This window comes from Artibeus jamaicensis, unplaced genomic scaffold, assembly GCF_021234435.1.
Source record: "Artibeus jamaicensis isolate MK-2021 breed Jamaican fruit bat unplaced genomic scaffold, CSHL_Jam_final contig_851, whole genome shotgun sequence".
Classification (NCBI taxonomy): domain Eukaryota; kingdom Metazoa; phylum Chordata; class Mammalia; order Chiroptera; family Phyllostomidae; genus Artibeus; species Artibeus jamaicensis.
The window spans coordinates 18,692,554-18,718,724 of NW_026521986.1; the positions used below are offsets into that span (position 1 = coordinate 18,692,554).

A 26,171-nucleotide genomic window follows, 5' to 3' on the forward strand; every position below is an offset into this window, starting at 1 on the left:
TATTCTCTGTTCGTAGTCAGTGTTCAATTTTTCACAAATAAATTAAAAAGCAAGTAACTCCTATTGTTAATAAGGTAATTTAATCTATAGCATTTCCTGAGCTATGCAAATATACAAAGTCTACAGTTCCTTCTGCCACATACACCATAAATCATAAAAATCTTTTAGCTGCAAAAGAAGTCCAACTTTATTTTCTAAGTGGAAGTAGTAGAAAACCTTATGACAAAAGATATGTTTCCCTGGGTACAAGCAATTAGTTTCCAATTAGAAGCAATTAGTTTCCAATTATAAGCAAATAATAACTATGCTTCGGTTTTATAAAAAGATAACAAATCACCAATTATAACTTGGAAGTTATGTGACAATTCAGTATAGTACAGATATATATAAAACAATCATTATAGTACAAATTGAATACTAGTCTTCTTATTAAAGGGCATACACGTAATTGGAAACATGAAGAAATAAATTTAATTGGGTTTCTAAGAGTATGCAGATGAATTAACAAATTTCAAAAGAGAGAAATAAGAGATTGAATTAGCAAAATATTAATAAAAATGGTCTATTTATTCCCGATTCCTGGATATGTTTTCTTTTACATCCCCATGTGAAGTAAGTACACACTGCCATATCCTTGAGAGGGTAATTTTGAAATATCTAGCAAACTATAAGTGTACGTATCCTTTAACCCAGCACCTCTGCTCCCAGGAAGCATGTGATTAAAGAAAAACACATGTAGCATAATGGTCACTGCTATATTATTTAAAATAACACCAAACCAAAATAAATAAATAAATGCTGGATACACCTATACTATGGAGTACTGTGTAACTGTTCAAATGAATGAGGTATGTGTCATATAGAAAATGATATAAACATATATTACTAAATAGTAAAAGTTGCATAGCATTATATATGATTCCAGCTTTTAAACCAATCAAAAGTATGCTTATACAGGCATAGAAAATCTTTGGAAAGATATACAAGGAAGTGTCAAAATCGTTACCTCTCTGGAGTGGGACTCAGAAGGGCCAGGAGGGAGGAATTTTGTTATTTATTTAAACAATGAGTGTGTATTACTTTAAAATAAACCATCCTTAAAAAATTCTTACCTCCCCATGAGAGGTATCTGAGCCCAAATTTAATAAATTTCAGTTTAATTCATGCCCTGAGTTCTTCCCCCTCTGACTTAACATTTTCAAATTCAATAGGCTCTAATAAACATGAGCTGGTTGGCAATCCATCTGACCAGCTAACCTAATTTAAACTACAAAATAGTGAAGCAGTCTAAAAGTTTAAGCTGCTCACAATGATTATCTCCTTTAGCGCACATCCCTAATCCTCAGCTCTGCATTTCCAAAAAGGTAAGAGAAAACACAAACATGCAAACATGCTTACGTGTTCTATAGCACCTGCCTGTCCATTACTATATTCTCGATATTGTCCAAGCATCTGGTCTACTTGTCGTAGGTTTCGACTGGTGTCCTTAAGAAAGAAAATGGACTTTATTAACTTTTCCAAACAACATTTTTTCCAATCACTCTTACTAGTATGTCAAACACCTAACTCAATCATTTGTAAAAGATTCACTTTATATCACGGTTAAGTTAGATATCAACACACTTCATAAATAATCATCAATTAAATGTTATTAACATGACTGAGAGAAAAACTAAAATCCATCATCAATTTACTTGAATGAGTTCTGAAGCACATGGTTTAAGTCCTTACCCAAGGTTCCATAATAAGTTGGCAACAAAACCAAACAAAAATAAATCCTCATTATCAACTTGCGCACCTTCTTCATGAAAAAGAATCCTAAAATAACAAAGCTAGTAGATTGTGTACAAGAGAAGTAAATCAGGTGAGAGGAAATGGAGACAACAATAAAAAAAAGGAGCAAATCATTGGATCTATGTTATTTCAACTACTACTCCACCTCAAAACTTAATTACAAGGGAAATAAAAGCATCCTTTAATATTTAGCTATAAACAACAAATTTAGTTCTAATCATAACAACAATGGTATCTACCTAAATATGTTAGGTTTCTCCTGAGATTTCAATGGAGGCATTTATTTCAAAAACATATACTTACTAATATGTCTCATTGGTGGAAAAGTACAAGAATCTGCACTCCAAAATCCATTGTAATTTTAGTTTCAATAAGTTTAAAAAGAAAAATCAAATCAAATTATGGCCCCTCCACTAGAAATTAGACTTTTTTCCCCTAAGTATATTAACCCAAAACAATAAAAAGCCAAAATGCATGCTTATCCAGGCAAGACAAAGGTAAGGGTTTAATGGGTAGAAAAAAATTGAATTTTTTTTGTTTTTCAAGTACAACTGTCTCCATTTTCACCCCACCCCGGCCCCCCACCCCACCCATCCCCACCTCTCGTCCTCGAACCTACCCCCTTTGGCTTTGTCCATGTGTCCTTTATACATGTTCCTTGACGACCCTCCCCCCTCTTTGCCCCATTATCTCTCTCCCCACACCCCTCTGGTTACTGTCAGTTTGTTCTTAAATTGACTGTCTCTGATTATATTTTACTAACTTGTTTGTTTTATTAATTAGATTCCACTTATAAGTGAAATCATTTGGTATTTGTCCTTCTCTGCCTGGCTTATTTCACTTAGCATAATACTCTCCAGTTCCATCCAAACTGTCACGAAGTGTAGAAGTTCCTTCTTTCTTTCTCCTGCATAGTATTCCATTGTGTAAATGTAGCACAGTTTTCTGACCCACTCATTTACTGATGGACACTTAAGTTGCTTCCAGCATTTGGCTATTGTAAATTGTGCTGCTATGAACATGGGGGTGCACAGCTTCTTCAGAATTGGTGTTTCAGGATTCTTAAGGTATAATGCCAGCAGTGGGCAGTTCCATTTTTAGTTTTCTGAGGAAATTACATACTGTTTTCCACAGTGGTGGCACCAGTCCACATTCCCACCAACAGTGCACTAGGGTTCCCTTTTATCTACAACGTCACCAGCACTTGTTGTTTGTTGATTTGTTTATGATGGCCATTCTCAATGGTGTGAGGTGGTATCTCATTGTGGTTTTAATTTGCATCTCTCTGATGGCTAGTGATGCTGAGCATCCTTTCATATGTCTCTGGCCTCTCTGTATGTCCTCCTTAGAGAAGTGTCTGTTCAGGTCCTTTGCCCATTTTTTAATTGGCTTGTCTCTCTTCATGGAGTGGAGTCATGTGAGTTCTTTATATATTTTGGTGATCAAACCCTTGCAAATGAAACCTCGAACAACAGTTTGATCTCCAAAAAAAACCAATTTCTGAGTTTTTTTGTCCCTTCCCCCACTTCTTTTCCCACACCCCTTCTATGGAAGGATGAAAACCACCCCACTCAACCTTCCAAACACTGTCAAAGGCAAAGGTCAGCCTCTAAATCAAAATGGCATCTCACTATTACTCACCCATGAATAATCTACCAGGCCAAAATATGAACCATTTTTCTAAAGGCACATGTCCACAAAAAGCTAAATGATGGTAATCACTAATGATTTCACTCCTACCATATTTTATTTGGAAATATGACCTTATCCCAAAACACTTTCCACAACCTATCACATATTTCAAATATCCTTACTGACTGGTAGTCAGAATAAGAACCCTCAGAGATGTTCAAGCCCTAATCCCTGAAATCTTACATGGCAAAAGGGATTTTGCAGACACACCATAATTATATTAAGGATCTTGAGGGATTACCCTGGATTACTGGGAATAATCAGTGTAACCACAAACACCCTTAAACGTGGAGGAGGGCAGCAGACGAAAGAAGCAGTCAGGGTGATGTGATCTGAGAAGAATGTGAAGATGAGGGGCCACAAGAAATGTGGGCAGCCTCGAGAAGCTGGAACAGGCATGGGAAGAGATATTTCCCCGGGGCCTCCAGAAGGAATGCAGCCCTACCAACACCTCAACTTTTTGTCCAATGAGACTAGTGCCAGATTCTGACCTACAGAACTGTAAGAAAGTAAGTTTCTATTATTTAAGATATTTGTTTTGCAGTAATTTGTTATGGTAGCAAAAAAAAATCAATACACTGACCAAAATTATTGCTCAGCTTAAACTATCTACAATCGATTCAATGCAAACATTGTTAAACTCACCTGTAAAGTACTTGTTATAGAGTTGACCTTCTCGGTGACATCTAGTGCGGGACGATTCCCAAATTCCCGGTGAATGGACCTCGCAGCCCATCGACTCAATCGGTCACGAGAGCGGAAGTGGTCTGAATCACTGGAGGATTCTGCCATTGATGTACACGAATCCTTAAAAATAAATTCAGGCCATGATCAAGCAAACAGTAAAGAGCGTGGGAATAAAAGATTAATTTAACTGTTTACTTTTTGATCTTTTGAAGTATTTATTACATTAGTCCATTGGCTCATCATAATATCAAAACACTCGGTTTAAAAACGTAAGTCACTTCCCTATGTAATTCTCCCTCCTCTCTCTTTTCTGCTTTAAAAGAGCAATTCCTCAAATATTATTCGGTCTTGTTTACAATTCCAAATAATAAAAATCTCTTAGTTTTGTGCAGTGTTACAAAATTTTAAAAGCACTTTCACATACAGTACCCCACTTAACCCTACTAACAGGTAATTAGGACAGATAGTTTGGTACCTCTGCAACTAAAAAGAAAAACCAGACTCTCTAAGACCTTAAGGTCTCAGTATTATTCTGATGTCCATTCTGCTGAGCTGTAAGAAAATATGTGTCTTTAAACAAACATACAATGGACACAGAATGACTTAAAATAAGAGAATCCCAGTGTATACTGAATACTTTCACGCACCTTAACTTCAGATAGAGCGGTAAACAAATGCTATGACAAAGGCACAAATTCTGTAACAAATAAGTAGGAAGATAGCATCATCAACATCACCACCAAATTAGGAAGTCAAACAGACTGAAGGTAACTTCATTAGTAAACAATTCTCTATATATGCTTTTCACATCCTTACTTCACTTTTTTATTTAGTGCAAAAGAAAATCAATTCATATAAGACAATTGCAAAAGTTTCAGAAAACCTTTTATAGAAGTTGAAGAACAAAATATATTTGGGACAAAGAAGTATCAGAGAAAACTCTCATACTTCACTGAGTATTCTAATAATTATTATTGAGTGTTCTAATAATCCTATTTTTTGCTTCCTGGGGGTTACTGTAACCTTTAACGTTGTCATACTCTTCCTAAAATCTATATGGCTACTTTCTCTGGCTTATTAAATCCAGTGTGATTTAAAAAAAAAAACAACCTTTCTTTAATGATCTATAGTATTCTGGACTTTATAGTATTCTGGATCTTGATTCTTAATGCATCTGGGAAGTACATGACCATAAACCTAATGGGAAGATAAAAAGAATTTGCTAAAAATATATAGATCCTAGAGCATTCAATGAAAGCACTGTGAAATAAAACTAGATCATGTTTTATTTTAAAACATGATTTTAAAATAAAACTAAACAGGCAAAGAACTTTGCTGTGAGTTTAGGTTTTTCAGACTGAAAAACAGTCTGATCCTGTAGCATCTAAAAAAGAATCAATGGAAGATCCAAGGTCTTTGTTCCAGCTGAAAAGGGCTAGAGAGCACCCTGTGCGACTCACCCTCTCCTTGCCGAGGCCGCTCAGTGCCGCAGCTCTCTTCCCTACGTAATTCTTGTCTTACTTCTCCCTCTTCCCTATGTAATTCTTGTCTTACTTCTCCCGTCTACCAGTACGAAGGGGCAGCGCCCACAGTGTAGCTCCCTCACACACCAGGAAACATGAGCAAACACTCTGAGTTTCAACTTGACTACCAATAATTACAGCTAATAACTTTATGGTTCTTTTTAGTAATTTAGATAAATGTTTAAAATAAAATAGAAGTGATAACTATAACAAGTATGTATGTATCTACCATCTGCAGTAACTATTATTTTTCTTATTCTTTCCTATTTCTATCATTCTTTTTCTGTTATCATATTTTCCTATTATTTCTTGAGAATATAGATATTTTTAAGATTTTATTTATTTATTTACTTTTAGACACAGGAGAAGGAAAGGAGGAAGAGAGGGACAGACGTGTATCCTGACTGGGAATTGAACTGGCAACATTTTGGTTCACAGGCCCGTGCTCAATCCACTGAGCTACACCAGCCAGAGCCAAGAATATATTCTTAATATTATTTTTGTTATTCCCCATTCTGATGTGTGTGTGTGCTTCTAATATTTTCAATAAAATATTTTAGAATACTATGAATGAAGTCTTAGTACCTTCCCACCCCAAACTATTCCTGCCCCACCTCCCCGGGATAACTGCACGATTTTGTGTATAACTCTCCTTATGTTCATACTTTAACCACAAGTGACATGCACTGTACTTCACAGTCTCTCTTAGTGGAACAAATGTTACAACTGATTGATAAATATTAACAAGTAGAGATGTGAGGTATCTGTTTTTAACTCTAAAACAGAAAATCTTAGCAGCATTAAATAAAATTAAGAATATTAACTAAATTATGTCTAATTGTCATATAATACCAAAAAAATGACCTATCACACCTACAAAAGATTACATACTTTCACTGAGATAGAAGCACACTTTCCAGCATGAATTTCACCAACACACACACACACACACACACACACACACACACACAGAGTCTTTGGCTATTAATTTCAATTACTTTGAACAATAGAGACATTCAAACTCCTGCATCAGATGTAACACTTAGAGAAATATCAAGATTTAAGGTGAAATATATCTAAGAATTTATATATTTTTAATAGCATATGAAACATTAGCAACCATCTAAGGATTTTAATTACATAACTGTCATTTATGTCATTAAGGATTTTAATTACATAAATGTTAAACTAAGGAAAATTAAAGAGTCTGCTTATAATACAAAATAGAAATTAGATTATTTTCATTGTTGATAAAAAGTTAGCACTTCAACTATCACTGACGATTCAAAAGGTGAAACGTGGCTGTCACCGGCCCCAGGAAGAATGCCTAACCTCAGCGTGACAGCGCAGAAGACGGCTGTGGGAGCAGAGGTCCGGCCTTACCGAGAGGTGCCATCTCTCATCAGCCACATCGCCAGTCTGCAGACAGAGGTGATGGAAGGGGAAGGAAAGAAATGAGGAAGAAGTGGCCTCTGGCATTCTCCAGAGGCTCCCGCCACATAACCAGAACCCAGAGAACAATGTGGGCAGGGCCATGAAAATAGTCCTGAGAAGCCCTTAGGCCAGCTGACTAGAGAAGAAAAGCAGAATGCAGTACAGCATTAGAAATGTATTATACTACAATTAAAATTAATCATAAAAATAGTATATCCTAACATCAGTGGCATTAATGAAAACTGACCAGGTCTTTGAAAATCATCCTAAAGAAACGGTACCCAAAGCCTTATATTCATTTCATGTTGATAAAAATATACCGAGAATGGTCACATAAGAAATCAAATATGCATGGCCATGAAAAAAATGCGCTTCCTAATAAGCAAGGAACTACTTGTCCACCCTATTAAGTTGTTTTCCTTTAAATAATAACATTTAATGGTCACCCTACAGGTCAAAGAACACTCCTTGACTGTCCTACGGGGAATGTATGGGTTGAGGGAACTGTCTGAATGGGACGAGCCCTACACATCAAGAGCACTTTGTGCCTTTTCCCAAGTAACTACATTTTCAATGTTCACCTAATAGAATAATCTGGAATACATACAGAAATTTATCTTAAGGATGCCAGCTGAGAAGTTATAATAGAAGGAAAATAAAAATAATTTACATATCGAATGAGAAGAAAATTAACAGTTAAAATACAATACATTCATACAATGGAAGAGTACACAGGCATTAAGCACCCTGATCCTGGAGACACTTAATAACAATGTAAGGGACAAACGTATGAATCGCAGTTTTGTAATAAGCATCCCATGTTGTCTGTGTGTGACTGTGCTGCAACCAGTCAAGGCCAGAGAGGTTCATGGGATTCGGGCTCATGGAAGAATGTTCACAGAGCCCTTGGGATGCCTGACATGCCTTTATTCAGGAGTGGGTAAGCCGCACACACTGCAAGCCGTGTGTCCCCCGCGTGTCCCCCTGCGTGTCTCTGCATGTCACCTGTCCCCCAGAAGGAAGTCTTAACCCCCTTACCTACTACACATAGACAAAGCCAGCAGGGTGCCAGAATATTATGTAATAACAATATTCTGCATATGTGAGCCCACTCGGACTCAGTTTTATGAGAATTGTTTATTGGACCCAGTCTCAAGGCTGAGAACACAGCTTATCTTAGTTCCCCAGATACCCCGGTGAGGGAACCAGACTGCCTCCTGTTACCTACAGTCACTGTAAATTACCAGTATACAAATTAGAGGAGCAGGAAAGGGTGATGAGAAAAAGGGAAGAAGATACAGCAAAAGTATACTTACCATCCAGAGTCTGTAGCAGATTTCTATTTTTCTAAACATTTCTATCTCTCCCGAAATTTCTACAAAGAATGTATTATCAGAAAGGAAAACAATGTATGCTTTAAAAAACAAATATAAAGATGACCTTCAGAGATAGCAGATTAATAACAGGCTGACAACCTGGAACGTGTTTAAATAAAAGCTATCCATCCAGAACTCCCTTGGTCTTGGTAGTTGTTTCCTTTTCCTCCCTGACAACTTCTAGATTCTACTCCCCAGGCCCCTCACGTCTCCTGGGTGGGGTCAGGTCACTAGTTTCCACCAACTGATGAGCTAAAGAAATGGGGTCACAACGCTCATCTCCGCTTCATACTCAAGGATACTAACTGTCCAAAGGAACCATTTATCATGAGTTTATGAGTTAAAAGAACACATATATTTCTTAGTTTGCCGTTTTGCCAAAGGGCATGAGTTACTAGATTCAAAAACTGACTCTAAAAGCAACATTCTTAATAATGGAATGAACTTAGAAATTGAGGACTATGTGAAAATACATTAATGTGTTCTTGCATAGCCTATGCAATCAAATTCTGCTTTGGAAAACAAATTAAAAATGGTTCATGAATGATACTGAATCACAATTACAATTTGAAGCTCAAAGAAGAATTACTAAGACTAGTAGAGAAAAATCAATGTATGTTCAAGGAATATTTTCATCATTATTTTTAAAGGTATAAAAGGAAAAAGTTTAGTTGGATTAGAAATTCATTCTCATTATCATAAGAAGTTTCCCAACATGACATTTGTTGGTAAGAAAAAGTTGCTGAATTTGAAGAATGAGTGAAGAACTCTTAACAATTTTAAAAAGCTGAACCACCTAAATTCTGGTTAAAGGTGAGAAAGGCATTTCCTTCAACTGGAAAAGAAAACAGAAAATATTCTCTTACTACCACCTACTGGTACAACAAAATGTCCCAGTGATGAGAAAGCAGTAATACTGATGCTGTCTGCTTTTCAGACGCTGAGCTTCTTTCAAGACGAGAGAGTACTACTACCATGGGTGACCTTGGGTGAAAGTCTCCACAGTGTGAGTGAAAGCCCTAGGTCTGAAACCAGATGGTACAATCCTTAAAAGAGTTTATTTAGCTCTTCCCAACACATCAGTATTTAAAGGCATAAATACTGTTGCCTCTGCCTTAATGAACCTTATAAAGAAGACATACCGCCACCAGAGCAAGTAATGAACCCTCATCAATTCACTCCCACTGAGATCTATCCATCAAAAACAAATGCCCACGTGCAAACCTGCACACGGTGACCAGAGGGGGTGAGACTGCCTTTCGCCCTGTAATAAGAGCACTGGCAGTCAGTCTGTCCAAACTCAAGCCCACCTCTATTGCTATTTGACCTAAGCAGCCATCTGACTGTCTTCATTATAATGATGCACATTTGTATGTATGAGAGGTGTAATTTATTGATTCTCAAGTCTCTTTTCCTCAGAGCCAGTTTAAAACAATTAGGATTTGCAAGCTGTTCCATAAAAGATAAGCACCCAGCACCAGGGGTGACATTTCACAAAGGCTGACTAGTGCATGTTAAGTAGCTGATTGCCTCTGTGGCCTCCAACTGCCTCAGCTGTACCTGTCCAATGCAACCGTCCTCAAAGACATGTTCAAGGTAACGGTGTTGATATTTAAGGGGGTTGCGGAGGCGGGGAGTGTATTTTAAGCTTAATCATCATCCAAGTTCAAATTTTACAATGCACTTCTCGCCATTTCAACAGCTGCAGGACTTCAGAGTTTTGCCTCATTGTTCCAAAGAAAAAGTTAACAAGCCAGGAAAGGTTATCATGCACAATTTTCAACTGTCCCTGGCTTCTTGGTATCGATGCTCCTCTGTAACTTAATCTCCTCAAACCCTTTTGGTAAGTTCATATAAGATCAAAATCAACAGCCAATTCTCTGTTAAGTCAGTAGATAAAGTAAGACATAGGAAACAATCAAGAAACTTGAACAGACAGATTTTGAGTTCATCATTTACTGAATTACATTTACATTAGAAATGAAAGGTGAAAGTAAATAAATGAACTTAGCATCCTTGATAAGAAAGAAAGAGCTGTAAAAGTGCTCTCTACAGCGAGCTGAGTAATACGACCCAATGCCAGGGCAGTGGGGCCAGGACCGCTCCACTCTTCAGGAAGGATGGGTAGAAGTTTGACGGATGGACGAGAGGAGGAAACAGGATCCAGCGAAAAGGCCCTTTTGCCAGAAGAGCTGGAAGGGCACAAAGAAGCACAGCGCCGGCGTCCTTCCACCATGGAATGGATTTAAAACTGTCTCCAGCACTGCTAAATGTCCCCTGGGGCAGGGAGGGCATGCGTGGGCAAAAGCATCCCAGTTTGAGAACTTCTGACTTACAGAATTAACGTTTTTAGATACATATATACTAGATTTGATTTTTTTTATTGTATGTTTCACTTATTCCTGTTGCTGCCATCCATTTCCATGCCTCCTCCCTCCCCCCCACACCTCTATCTCATGGGTGAAGCCAGCCAGGCTCAGCCCCCAGCTCCCCTTGCTCCAGCTCCTCAGAGACCAAGAGCAGAGTCACCAGGACCAGTGCTTCCCAAGTGGGGAGCATGAGCATTTCTAAAAAAGGCCATGAAGCAAACAAAATGCCATTCGGACACGGAGAAAAAAACTAGTTGCTGCTTAGATAATTATATATGCACCAGTTGTTAAAAATCACTGTAGTTTTAAAAGAAAGTTATTTAATAACCCCCTCCCTCTCTCACAGGCAAAATGACACATTTTAAATTCATACACCCACACATACTTGTAAAATAAATGAGGCAGTTTACAAAATTAAATAGAAACATGTCAAGATTTTTAAAAAACAACAAATAAAAACTGAAGGGGGGAAAAAAAGAAAACTTACAGAGAAATTGATGCTAAGAAACCCCTGTGATAGATGTATTACTTGTAGTGAAGTCCTGGAATCGCACCCTTGCATTTGCCAGCAGACTGAAAACAAAGCATGTACTACAATATTCCTAAAGTAGCAAACAAGAATGAAGTCCTCTGGATGGACAGACATCCTCTAGTGACTGTCCAAACTGCCCCAGCTTGGGCAAGAGATCAGCATGGACAAAAACGGGACTGGAATCCCTGAGTTTCTGATACTATTTTGTTTAAATCAGAGAATGAAAACTGGAAGACTGACTATAGACCAAGTCCAGCCAGCTAACATGTATTTGAAAATAACACTACGCTATTTTAAAATATTAATTTGAAAACAAATAGATTTCACATAAAAATTCTAATTTTTTAGAACTTTTCCTGCTTCCCTTGAAAAACCCAAAGATCTGGCAACACTGGGGATAAACTGTCCCACTGGCAACACAGACGTCAGTAAGGGCTGCCCTAGAGCCAGACACACACCTTCCCGTTCGCCCAAATCCCCACCGGGCATGTTTCACCCGTTCCTGATTGGCCCCACTTACTACAGTTGAGTTTGCAACCTTATTCTGGATTTAAAAAAAAAAAAAAACAAGAAAAAAGAAGTTTACTTTTTTAAAGGAAGTTTCCCTAATTAAAAATCAGCAATTTGATTGGGAAGAATTAAGGAAGGTTAAATGCCTAAGAGAGAATGCTTTCCTCTACAGACCAGAATGGAAACTGGGTAATACCGCTTTGATATTAGCCATACCTATGGACTGCAAAACCAGGATAAGACACTACTACAGCCAAAGGGCTTGATTTAAACCCATCTACCTGGAGTGTTTTCACACTATTGTATATAGCAAAAACTAAGTTCAGAACAAAAGTGTAGTACCATGCATAATTTGGCTCCCATTCTTCACCCCCTCCTATATGCACTGTGCTCGTACTATAGGTTGAATTACCTGCCCCATCCCCTTCCTCTGGGCTCAGCTGTGTGACCTGCTTTGGCCAATAGAATTTTAGCTAACATGGCACAAGCAGAGTCTTGAAAAGGGATTACACACTGGCCTTGTTGCCCTGTACCTCTTGGCCACGGTATCCTGTGGAAGGTGTGGGACACAGGGTTACACCAGAAGCTTCCAGCCTACATCAGTAGACCAGCTGACCAGCCGGCTGAGCCCAAATAAATAAGTAAAAGCAGACAGCTCAGCTGACCCACTGTATGAGCAATAACTGCTCATTGTTATATGCCTTGTATGTTTTGTCATGCAGCAAAAGCTATATGATTTATATTGTGAACCCTGACAAAAAAAGATACCTATGAAGAAGAGCTCCTGGTGGCTCACTGGGCTCAAATTTTAAAAAACAGAGTCTACCAGCCATTTCTACATAGATACCTCCCACATACTACCCTTCAGGAAGAATTCTGCACTGAACTGCCAGCCCTCACTGTTTCTGCCATCTGAGCCAGCTCTTATGAAGGAGTTCCTGGAACCCTGGTTCAACCAATGGGACTGAGGCCTTCCTCTCTCCAATCAGAGCTGCAGTTATATCCTCATCAACCTCTCCACCAACCAAGTACAGAAGCTCATTTATGACCAATCAGGAAAGTGCCTTTTGGACCAATCAAACTATGAAGATTTGGAGTCCTCATTTACATGAGGACAGACCAATCAGGGGCCAGAGCATGGACTTCCGTGACATCAGCCAGCTCCCCTCTGGCTCTGAGCATGCATTTTGCCCCCCCACCAAAGACTGAAGAGCGTATTTCCCTGGCTGAGATAAAACACTAAAGATGTCTCACTGGAGCAGAGAAGAACGTATCAATGCAGGCCAGGGCACTCTGGCAAAGAACACAGAATGGAGCAGAGCAGACCAGCATAAAGGAGACCAGCACAGTACACGGCAGACCAGCATGGGGCAGAGTAGGCCAGTAAGGAACAGAGAAGAGCTATCTATCTAGCTGGAGAGGGGCCTGGCCCTAGGCCTGCCTGGCTCCAGGGCCACTCGCAGCCATGCTGTGTCACAGCTGACCTGGTTTGCACTGAATCAAGTTTCCTTCTTCACTGTACTCCAGATGCGATTCCTGTTGGCGTTGAATTGGCACCAAGGACAATCCATTGACAATATGTAGTTTACTAATAAATCATTTGACTTGGTTCAGAAAATAGTTAATTTCCTAAAGTTTCCCCTCAAAACTACTTTCCTCGAGGCCCTGGCTGGTGTGGCTCAGAGGCTGAGTGCCGGTCTGTGAATCAAAGGGTTGTCAGTTCGATTCCCAGTCAGGGCACATGCCTGGGTTCCAGTCCAGGTACCTGGCAGGGGGCATGTGAGAGGCAACCACATATTGATGTTTCACTCCCTCTCTTTCTCCCTCCTTCCCCCTCTCTAAAAAAATAAATACATAAAATCTTCAAAAAAAAAAAAACTACTCTCCTTGAGAAAACAAGTTGTTTTCAAACTGTCTTTTAATGGTGGGGTCAATGGAGGAACAAATTCAAATTAGAACGTACAAAGTAAGCATACGCAATTGATATAACAAATGACAGGCTAGCAATTTTTAAGAAAAAAATCTAGCAATCATAAATAGCAACTGAGGCTATTTATTTGTTCCCCATAGCATTAAGATTTTCATGAGAAATAAGCTGTTTCTTAAATATATCATAAAGCATAATACTTGTTTTCTCCCTTCTAGTTTTTAAAGTACAAACTCCTCTTGACCTCCCTAGTGAACAAACAATACTAAAAATTTTAAGAGGGAAATATTTCTTACTGCTATTTATACCTTGCATTTGCACATTGCTTTATAGCTTACAAAGCATTTTCTTTAGCATTTCCTCTTTTGATCTCCATTAAATCATAAAGTTGATATAATTACAACCCTTTACTCTTGCTACTAAAGAAAAACAAAGCTTTGAGTAAAGTACTTGTCCATGACTGCTTTGCTAAAAAGTTACAAGAAGAGAACTAGAACTCATACCTTGTCCTAAGCCAGTGCTTCTCCACTACATTTTCATTTTTTTTAAAGGTTTATTTTATGAGAGAGAGATGCCAGAAACACCTACTGGCTACCTCCAGCATGTGCCCCAGCAGGGGATTAAGCCCACAACATGGACACGTGCCTTGACCAGAAATTGACCCCACGACCTTTCGGTGACAGGACGATGCTCCAAACGACTGAACCACACCAGCGAGGGCTCTGATACATTTTTAGGTGTAAAAGGATTGTGTAAATTCCAAATACATTGCCTAGTCACTGAAATGTTTTCTTTGTCCTTCCCTATCATATATCTTACCACCCCCATCCCAAGAAATGCTTTTAATGCCAGGTACGCCATATGTACTTATTTACTTAGAATGAGAGATTTGTTATAATGGATACAAGATACAAAGGATTTAATACATAAATCTGCTATAAGTCCGACTTTCTACAGCCATTTTAAGATTTCTTTTAAATAACTCTTTCTCTTGTTAAGAATATTTACAACCTCTTTCAGGCAGAAAAGCATTCCTATTTTTTCCAGAAACCATATCCTGAAACCTTAAATTTTTTTTAAAGCTATTCTTTTTGGTGTACGTGTATTATCTATTTCTCTTTTTCTTACACTCTTTCTTACTTCCCGTATTTCTTCCTTCCCCCACTCTTACTTTGTACATTTAGATTTTTTTCTTTAAATCTTCCTTCTATAATAAAGAACTGGAATACATTTTATTGAACTCATTGATATGTTTATTCAAGAGTTTTGTATTTCTTATACTTTTTCATTAAATTTATTGGGGTGGCATGGGTTAATAAGATTATATAGGTTTTAAGTGTATATTTCTATGATACATGACCTGCCTACTGCATTCTATGCCCACCAGCCAAAGTTAAATCATCGTCCATCACTGTGTATTTGCCCCTCTTCACCCTTTACTGCACCCTCCTTCCCCTGGTAACCACCACACTGTCGTGTCTGTGAATTTCAGTTTTATATCCCACGTAGGAGTGAAATCATATGGTTCTTAGCTTTTTCTGGCTGACTTATTTCACTTAGTAAAATATTCTCAACTATATTTTTTATTCATAATTTTTAAAGTGAATAAACAGAACAATTGGCATATTTTTTCCAAAATATAATAGGTTCTAAATTTTTTAAAAGGTAATTGGAGTTCTTACCTTTGACCTTATCATGAACTGTTTCCTGGAATGTTTTTAAATGTATACATAAATATTTTTAAAGATATAGGATTAGAAAGAAATCCATTTATAATGAAACTTAATTATTGGAAGTAAGTGAATGAACACTCCAGTTAAGAACCTCATTACAAAAACCTTCGAAAAACAAAAGTGGACATATTACTGAGTAAGTAATGCTTTAATATCACAGATTGCTGTGCGCAGTAACCCTACAAGGTAAACACTGCTGTCACATGCTATACACCTAAAAGGCTTAAAGGAGCTCAGAAAGGTACACCAGTTACTGAGCTACCAAGTGGCAGAGCTGAGTACTGAACCTTTCTCCAAGGTCCAGGTTTCTAACCACTTAACCCTTCTCATTGCCGCTGGCACTATTCATACATTCAGGACTTTTCTTATCTTTAGAGGGGAAGGGAAGGAGAGAGGGAGAGAAATATCAATGTATGGTTGCCTTTCGTGCGTCCCCTGCCGGGAACTGGCCTGCAACCCAGGCATGTGCCCTGACTGGGAATCGAACCACAATACCTTGGTTCACAGGCCCACACTCAATCCACTGAGCTACACCAGCCAGGACTAAATTCAGGACTTTTCTTAACTCATTCCTAGCCACCAAAATGGTTTCTCTAACTCCGAATCTTTTCCTATACATTTCAACTTCATTGACACTCCCCTGGCCACATGACTGAGTCTAGCTTCTTGAATCAGGAATTCCAGACCCTCAGCAAGCCAATTATGTCTTAACAAAAGAACCACAGAAAACATAAGACCAGCCAGTCTTCTCCCACCACCATCCCTCATTAATGTCATCAGTTCTGGCTGGAATGCCTTTTGCTGTCTACTATCACCACCAACTCAAGCTCCACTCATCTTTTCAGGCATAGCTCAATAAATACGATCTCAGGAAAGCCTTCCAGCTCCAGCTGGAAGTGATCTTTCCTTCCTCTGCATTGGTATCACTTTATAATTACAGTGAGACATTTATTAAACATCTTCATGAAATATAATTATGTGCCACAGAATTTTTTTTCAATCCCTCAAATATGTCATGCTCACCTTGTCTCAAACCTAAGCTAGATTCACTGCCCGGAACATTCTTCTCACTTTCTTCCCTTGTCTAACTTCTACTTTTCTTTCAAGCCTCAACTCACAGGAAACTCCCCCTAGAAAGCCTTCCTTCACTGCCCGCAACCCTACCCTGGACCAGTATCCACAGTGGATACCAACTCATCACAGCCCTGAGGCTGCTAGTTGGTTTTTTACTGTCTCTCTCCCCACCAGGCCCAAAATCTTACCAGAGACTCCATTTATTTTATCCGTAGTTGTATTTCAACAGCTAGCATAGTACCTGCCTTGTAGTTGGAACGTTTTTAAATACATTTACAATTAAATTTCCTTATTATCCTGTCTGATTAATCCAGAGATAAATTTCAAAGAAGAGGACTTTGCAATTAGTACTAAGTAAATAATTGTTGGGTGAAATGATTCTTGTGGGAAATGGCTTAGATTAATTATCTCACATCCTCAAACAATATGGATTAAACTAACAGTATAAACATGAACTCTTGATAATGTCTTTTATAGAGAAAACAAGATAAACATTTCAAATCATTTAAATATACAAGTTAAAACAACTGAATCAAACCTAGAAGCCCTGATTGAATTACTGCAAATCATTGTAATTCATTACCGTCACCTGCAGCTACCTGCATTCCTCGATTATTATCCATCTTGTGCTATAAAGCACTGCACTCCAAATTATCTAGGCTCTTGATCATCTGCGACTATTCTCAGGACTCTTTCAATGCACCAACTGCTGTTCATAAGCAAACCCCTGTTGCCAATTCACAGCCTTCAGTCTCCCACCATCCAGCTTTTGCCTTCATTCGACAATCTATAGAATTGCTTATCTCACCTAGAAGGTATTAAACTAAATGAAATGAGTCAGTTGGAGAAAGACAAATACCATACGATTTCACTTACACGTGGGATCTAAAGTACAACACAAACAAGCAAAACAGAAACAGACTCATAGATACAGATCACGGACTGGCAGCTGCCAGATGGAAGGGGGTTGGGGACTGTGTGAAAAGGATGAAGGGATTGAGAAGTTACAAAATAGGCGTGGGGATATAAAGTACAGCAGAGGAAATGTGGTCAATAATACTGTAATAACTATGCATGGTGTCAGGTAGGTACTGGATATATAACCAGGCAATTCACAGAATATATATGGCCCTAACAAATACATGACATACTTTATTTTACTGATTAAAGAATTGAACATTAGAATAATATTATGATATTCTTATCTATCTGTTTTGTATAGATGAAAAAAGAAAAAAAAGAGCTCTCACCTCCAGGGTTGATAAGAGCACACCTTGCTGTATGAATATTAAATAAAATACATAGCTTTTCTGGAGAACAATCTGGTGAGACAAGTAAAATATAAGTAATATGCATCTATTTTGACCCAGATATTCTATGTACAGAGTGCAGCAAAAGTAGGTTTACAATGGTTTGCAGGGAAAATAATAAAATCATTAACAAATAACAGTGTAAGAATTAACTGTTTTGCATACTCACAATTACAAACCTACTTTTGTACCATCCTGTATATTACCCTAAGGAAAAAAAAAGGAGCTGTATGTAAAAGATGTATGTATACATCCCATGTGTATATGTATGTACAGTTACATGGCAGAATTATAGTAGTTTAAAAAATCAGAAAAAGCTACAAATCTACTGATAAGAGAGATACATTAAATGCAGTCAACTCGGATACTATATAGCAGTTAAAAGAGACATGGTAGAATTTTATGTGCTAACATGTAAATAATACATTATTATAAGAGACAAAAACACACTACAGAATAACATAAATATACATTTCATATTAGAATCAACCCAGTGACATTATTACATGAATACTACTGAATCTACTGTAATATTTTTATATTATTTACAAATGTGTCAAGATTGCAGTTGAGAATCCATGTTTACATGATCCTATCAGGCTCCTCCAGCTTTAAAATTCTTTAATTCTAAGAACTTAATACAGCATAGATTTTGGAAACTGTTATTACAAGGCCCCAATGGGTCTCCTCTATATCTTTGAATGCACTTCATCGAAATGCAGTATGAAAATGCTACAAAGCATCTAAAATTTTAAAGCTACTTTGCAAAATTTGGGTAGTCCTTTATTATCAATGACAATCCATGGTGAATATGTTCATTTTATAGAAATCACAAATTATAACCATCTCTTACCTCAATAATAATGTAAGAACCATTATAGCTTGAAAAAAACTAAGATAACAGAACCCTTTGAACCTTCAAAGAGTTAAATGACTGTAAGATTTGCTTCTATGGTACTATTAACCTAAAAATGCTGACTGTCAACCAAATCTCCTTAGAGGGCCACTGGAGACCAGAGTGGGGCCTCTTCCCATCGGGCGGGACTGACACTTGTAGTCAGAACACCTGGGGATGAAAACCATTCGTTGGGCTCCAGAATCCCAAGCAAATCAGATAAGCTACCTGAGCCTCAACTGCCTCATTTGTAAAATGGAGACTAGTATAATAAAACCATTATGTATGTAACACATAAAAGGTGCCTATTACTGTGCCTACACAAAACAGCTTCTCAAATACTTGTCTAATAGAAACATCTGCATCGTTGTTGCTTTTGTTGAAGTATCTAGTCCCTTCCCCTGAATTTTTATACCACTCCATGCACAAGCATTCTACTTAATTTTTATACTACCCTGTGAGAAAGGGGTTTCTTGCCCCCTTAAAAGCCTATCTGTTGACATATTCTTTTCCAATATAAATATGTAAAACTCTGTTATCTCAGAAATGCAGGGAGAAAGCATACTTACGAAGCACACCCCCAAATCTCCGTGTTGCTCTCCACTGAGCTCAGTGCTCTTCTCAGGCACATATGTCTGCCTCCTATCATCTCTTCATGAGGTTCAGGGCAAAAGGCCTAGTCAAGTAGATGATCTTTGATTGCCCTCACACTTTCCCCAAACCACCTACAAATAAATAAAACAAGGGTTAAAACACACCCACAACCTTAAATTTTTTAAAATAATAGAACATGAAAATAAGCTCACCCTCACTATGTGCAGTTTATGGCATATCAGAGAACAAAGGAAAGGCTCCTTGGGTCACGCAAAAACCTCACTGAACTCATATTCTTCACCTCCGAGTGCCCAGTCAGCCTACTCCTCACTGGTCCCTTCTGCCCACACCTGGTCTCCCCTTGGGCTGGCTAGATCACGCAGTGTGAATTGTAGCCCAAGTCTAGCTAAAAGTACTTTCTCTCTCCCTGCATGTCTATCAGCAAGTAACTAAGTCAAGTAATGCATTTCACATGTCTCTTCTGAACATAAGACCCAATGAATTTCTAAGCCAGTTAACACACTATATGCTTATTCCCCTTAAAGGAAATATTTTATAAGCTGCCCAGTTCTTCCCATATCTAGTATCACAATTAGGTAAGTAAAACCCCCTTGGTCGTAAGAGCGAGCTGTGGACAGAAATATTTTCAATTTTTTGTGACAGGTTTTAAAGCAGTGTGTAAGAATACACAGAAAGTTATCCAGAGAACTGGTAGTTGTCCACATGAAAAGTAGACCTGGAACTACATCTATAAGCCACTTCAAGAAAAAAGTATTCTGGAAAAGTTAATCAAAATAAACTGTGGAGAGTTCAAGTGACACAAGTCTTGAAACGGCAGAGAGGACATGCTGAGAGCAGAAGTTTTACGCATACTTGGCTCTTCGAGCAAAGCCGCACCCTCACCCCAAAAGTCGAGTCACAAACCCCAATTTCTCTTTGCCAATATGAAGTTGCCAAAGTTTTAATCTTAAACCTCTACTGCACAATAGTATGTGGCTACAGAGCTCTTGAAATCTGGCCAGTTTGAGTTCGCATGTGCTGTAAGTGTAAAATACAAGATTTTGAAGACTTAGAACAACTTTTTAAAAATCCTTACGGTTTTAAAATATCTCAGTAAGTTACATATTGACTACATGTTGAAATTAACACATTTTGGATACATTGTGCTAAATAAATTACTGAAATTAATTTCACCTGTTTCTTTTTTACTGGCATAATGTGGATACTAGAAAATTTAAACTTGTGTGTGGCTCACAAATATTTCTCTTTGACAGCACTGTTCTGTGTAATTAATAAAAGTAAATAAAAAACACTGAGCACTTGCAACGTGCCAGGCCCTGTGCTAGATACTTCACATAATATCTGAAACAACGTTACAAAGCGGCTCTACAAGAAGTCTACGGAAGTGACTGAGCCCCATCAAAACGTGTCGGGTGTTCCCACGAAATAACTCAAATCAGGGACTATTAACATTATGGCAACTCCCGTGTTGGCATAGGAAGGACTGATACAGCGTTCCCGGAGTAGCACACTTTTGTGACTATAGAACAGGTACAAAACGGCAAGTTATATCGTGGTCCAGGCAAATAATCTCCAAAATGAGGCTTATCTCCTTGACAGCTTAGACTTCGTAGCTGCTAACGGCAGGACGAGCCACTCGCAAGAGGACAACGAAGTTCAAAATCCCTGGATAACTTGGCAAAGACCTGACTGCCGACACCCCTGTTGAGGGAGGGGGCGTCTGGATGCCGGGCACCCCGCCTCTCCCAACCTCGGCACACACTCTACCCAGCCACAGCCCCACTCCAGATCTCCGCGCGGTCACCGTCCCCACCCATGGGACAAGGAGAAGTGGGACTTAAAACATCTACAAGACAGGGAAGTGATAAAGAAAAGGCCAGGGGCACGTTGGGGGAAGGTACCTGAGATAGAGAAGAGTCCCAGATCTTTAATGCCGGATCATCGCCGAGGCCTGCCCGGCTCCCACGGCCACCTGTGACCAACAAGGTGCTGCAGACCCGACGCTGCGGCGCAACCGACAGTGCTCTGCCCTGACTCGCAGCTATGGCAACTTAAACTAGCCGCCCAGCCACAGCGAGCGAACTGGGCCCCACTGGTGGCGCTCGGCCCTCTGGGAGTTGTAGTCCGTATCATCCGCAAAACAAATAATTACTAAGGGACGTTTGCCCTAAAATAAACTTCAAGTCCCAAGATGCCACACGACTGTCTTCTGGTGATTCTCCCGGAAAAAGCCGGATTACTTGCCACTTGAGGCCACTGGACTCGCCCTCTTGCCCTCTTCTTCTTCTTTTTTTTTTTTCGCCCCAAGGAATTAGAGAGCTGCCTTGGCCCAGAGTATAATTTAATCAGAAGAGTCTAAAATATTTATTTTACTATTTTAAAAAGAAAAAAATCAAAATAGTTATGATGCTAACATAGACAGCTCTCTGTTACTCCTTGGGGAACAGGCAGGTGTAATTTCTCGCAGTCATATGTAAAAATCCCCTTACTGCCAGAGCCCCACGTCTTCTGGCTCACAAATTCTCAGAACTGTAAGGGAACAGAGGAGATTATCTAGGCAAACATTTTACGCCTGGATAAAGTAAATGACTCTCGTAAGATCTCATAGCTCACTAATGACAAATCAAAAACTGAATATAGGGATGTCGCTTCATGGCTGCTGCTAGGGTGTCACCTCCCATTTCTGAAACGGGAGAGAGACAAATTCCCCTCAGAGAAGTTGGTTTCAATCAGGAAAGGTCACCGTAAAAAACCTGAACAAAAAGAACTGTGCTTTGGAAAGGCTAAGAAGTGAAAGTCCAAATTAGTTGCGAAGATGGTTCTTTCCCTTCAGCTCTGCCAAAAAAGCCATTGATGTTTTCCTCGTGGAGGCTAAAAGCAAATTTTATGTTATCTGTAAGCTTCTTTCCTGGCTTCCTGATCAAGAACAGCTAGATCACACTAAATGACACAGGTCCCCTCTTCTCATAAATGTGTACTGTAATGATCCATTCCCCAGTTGGTCCCTCACATGAAACTCAACGCTTTTCAAACTCAGGGACCTAACCTTTTAAAATTCCCCTCCTCCCTTCATATCTCTCTCTCTCTCTCTCTCTCTCTCTCTCACACACACACGCACGCACACGCACGCACACACACAAAAACAAGACACATAAATGTCATAATTTAATATATTAGAACCATCCAAATGTTTTTTCTGGTCATCCAACACTGCCAGGTAGATGTTACAACCAGATGAACATGAAATAATTATTTTAAGGACCTACCTATGTATTTGCATCTATCTTCTAGCCACTTGGTCACAGCTGTGTTCAAGAATACACACTATCTGCCACAAATGTGAACAAAACTAAGAACACCCATTAAATTGTCCCATATGCATGCAGAAGCATAACAGTAACTTCATTTATTTATTAACATGTTAACAAAGTATACAATTATACTCATTTCAAAACAATTATACTCGTTCATTTAGTTCAGCAAATGAATGCTGAATTTTTCTAGGATCCAGACATTATATTAGACACTAGAAATGCAGTGAAAATGAGGAGATGACATAGTTTCTGCTCTCATGTTGCTCAGAGACAAGAAACTATGAAAAGGAGCAGTCCCCCAAAATAAAAGAGATTCCTGGCTGGGAATGTGATAAGAAACAGAGAAGGGGGCCCCAGAGAGGGGAGATGGAGAGTTTGCGGGGAGGTGGGTGCAGACCTGAAGGTGCTGGAGGAAAGCCCATGTCCATAGACTGCTCGGCCACTATTCAAACAAGTACTATTCATAGCCTGAACCTGACCATCCTCCTATTGGCGTGAAAGGGGTACAGCTCATATTTTGCCCAGTGATTGCCCAGCACAAGTAATGCCATCTCTACCATTTGACATAGCTTGGTTCCATCTAGCTACCACAGATAGTCAAGCCTCCTTATAATATCACCAGACAGTTAGTTGTAAGTGACAAGAAGGAAGACAGAGCATCAAAGAGGGATGCAATGTGTAAAGTTAAAGAGATATCTACAAGCCCTGGCTGGTGTAGCTCAGTGGATTGAGCGCGGGCCTGCGAACCACATGATCGCGGTTCGATTCCCAGTCAGGGCACATGCCTGGGTTGCAGGCCGGTTCCCTGCAGGCCAGTTCCCAGCAGGGGATGCACAAAAGGCAACCCTACATTGATGTTTCTCTCCCTCTCTCCTTCCCCTCCTTCCCCTCTAAAGATAAATAAATAATAAAATAAAATTAAAAAAAAGAGATATCTACAATATCCTAATTGGAACGACTCAAAATTCTCTCTGAACCTAGAGAGTCCTGAAAGCCACTCTGTTTACACCAGCACAAAGCCATCATACATGGTTTTGATTCCTGTTGCATCATCTTTCCAGGCTAACTGCAAATCTAGAATCGCCAAAATAAGAAGCAAAATGTTGTGAGGATGGTATTGTCTGCTGCTCAAAGAATCATCTTCAGCCGCTCATTGCGTACCATTGATCCCATAATATTCTTTTCAGCCACACACTTACTAATTATAGTATTTGTCACTGTCAGGAGCATTACAAATATATGACACAGCGATTTGTTTGCATTTTGGTCAAAATGAACAACTATTAATGTACAGATTTAAAACTATAAAACATTTTGTGTAGCTAAGTCATATAGCCTAAGGTCCACTTTAATAGGTGCCTTTAGGGAGGGGTGGAAACGGAAGAATTTATTGCTAAATGTCACTTTCTGATATCTGGCCCATGCTAATGATTCTCTTATGAGGAGGAAAAAGTAATGTTCTTAGCCATTCTCATTTATCTCTTATCTTTTTTTTTCCTTTTTTTTCACATTATCTCTTATCTTTAAAAGCATTTTTTGTGTGTTTAATGGATCTGAGGGCAAACACTTTTCTCTTTACTTCAATGGATTCATCTTCTCATATGTTTATTTGCCCCAGTTTAAAAGTTATGCTAAAGAAAGAAAATTGTCTTATTAATTGTCATAGCAATTTGTTGAGCAGGTTATTAGAACATAGTTATCCTGAAGGCTAGATGCACTTTCCTGAATCACAGCTGGTACACATAGGAGACTTTACCTGTATTATGATCACCAGTGAGCCAATCTCATGATTGAAATGTTACGGATTTGGGCATGCCATTTATGGTCCCAGCAAAAACACACTAGCATAGAAGCAGAGAGCAGATTTTCCCTCCATGCTTTTAAGGACAAGAGATATCAGATAAAGTGGCCCCTCAGAGACAGGAAACAAATAAGGTAAGGCTCTTGACCCCCATGACTTCCTGCCTTGAGAGAATTTCGGGGCCAAGGCTCAAGGAGAAAGAACCCAGGCAGAGCCCAGCTTCGAACTGAGAAGACAGAGATGAGAGTTTGGGAAGACCAATGTGGCTGGACAAACTAATAGAGAGAAAAGAGTTACATAAAAAGAAAACTCCAAAGAACGGTGAAGGCTCTCCTTGGAGTATTCAGCAGAGTATGGGAAGAAACTGAGTCTGGAGGAAAAAACATCTAACAAGATTGGAGGAAAAGCGCCTGTCACTCACACAGGACCAGAGACAGTGAGTATTCCCACCAGCCAAATGGAAACACTTCTTAACTCATAGAGTATTATGTAGAGTGCTCAGAAGAGCCCTGCCTCTGGAGTGGGGAATAATTAGTGCAAAATCAAATGCTACGCTAGTCCCACTCAGGAGCCTTGAAAGCAAGATCCAAAAATATCAAACTGTTTCCAAGTTAAATTACTGTTTCCTCACCACATCTGATAACAAATCTCAAGAATATTTCTATGAAAACAAACAATCCAGTACCAAAAGAGGTAAAACTTACAATATCTGCAATCCAAATAAAGATTATCAGGCATGAAAGAAAAAGAAAAATGCAATTCACTTGAAGGAGAAAAATCAACCAACCCAAATTTACCTAGAACTGATAAATATGTTAGAATTATAAAATGAGGACATTGTGAGGGTTTGAATTGTGTTCCCCCAAAAGATATCTTCAAGTTCTAACATCTAGTGCTTGTGAAAATGTCCTTATTTGGAAACAGGTCTTTGCAGATATTCAAGCTAAATTGGGGTCATACTGAACTAAGAAGGGCCCTAATCCGGTGACTCGCATTTTTGTAGGAAGCAGGAATTTAAGACAGAGACGTGCAGAGAGAATATCTCGTGGTGACAGAGGAGGGACTAGGGTGATACAAGCCCAGGGACACCAAGAACTGCTGGCGACCATCAGAAGCTAGGAAGAGGCAAGGAAGGAATCTTCCCTAGAGCCTCCAAGGCTGCTTTAAGCCATCAAGTACGTGGTACATTGCTACAGCAGCCCTAAGAAACTAATAGAGACATCGAAAGTGTGTTGGGTGTCAAAAGTTACACAGAGAGACAGGGCAAGCCTAAAAAAGGCCCAAACTGAACTGAACTGCTAGATATGAACATTTCACCTGACATAAAAAATATACTGATGGAATTGCTGGCAGATTAACTATTTCAGAAAAAAGTGAATCCTGAGTTTGAAAACATAGCAAAAAAAAATATCCAAAATGAAAAACAGAAAGAATTTTTAATTAAAAAAAGCATCAATGAGTTTTTTGTAAGATAATTTTTAATCAGCCTAATATAAATGGAACAATCAGAACACCCAAAAAGAGGAGAGAGAGACTTAAGGAGCATAAAAATATATGAGGAAATAATGGCTGAAACATTTCCAAT

General features: G+C 38.9%; 1 protein-coding gene across 11 annotated transcripts in view; it reads right to left on the reverse strand.

Annotated features, from left to right (window-relative positions):
• The window catches only part of CEP128 (centrosomal protein 128), a 355,354-nt gene extending 333,806 nt beyond the window's left edge, over window positions 1-21,548 (reverse strand). For 8 of the 11 annotated variants that reach the window (XM_053673402.1, XM_053673399.1, XM_053673400.1 and 5 more), the window contains exons 1-4: window positions 21,373-21,548; window positions 19,426-19,581; window positions 4,132-4,293; window positions 1,399-1,485 (exon numbers count right to left, since the gene is read on the reverse strand). In XM_053673402.1, coding sequence (XP_053529377.1) covers window positions 1,399-1,485; window positions 4,132-4,278 — 234 coding nt within the window. In that variant the 5' untranslated portion in view covers window positions 4,279-4,293; window positions 19,426-19,581; window positions 21,373-21,548. The remainder of the gene's footprint in view (window positions 1-1,398; window positions 1,486-4,131; window positions 4,294-19,425; window positions 19,582-21,372) is intronic. The other 3 variants (XM_053673403.1, XM_053673396.1, XM_053673395.1) reach the window with 2 other exon arrangements.
• Between the last annotated feature and the right edge of the window lie 4,623 nt (window positions 21,549-26,171).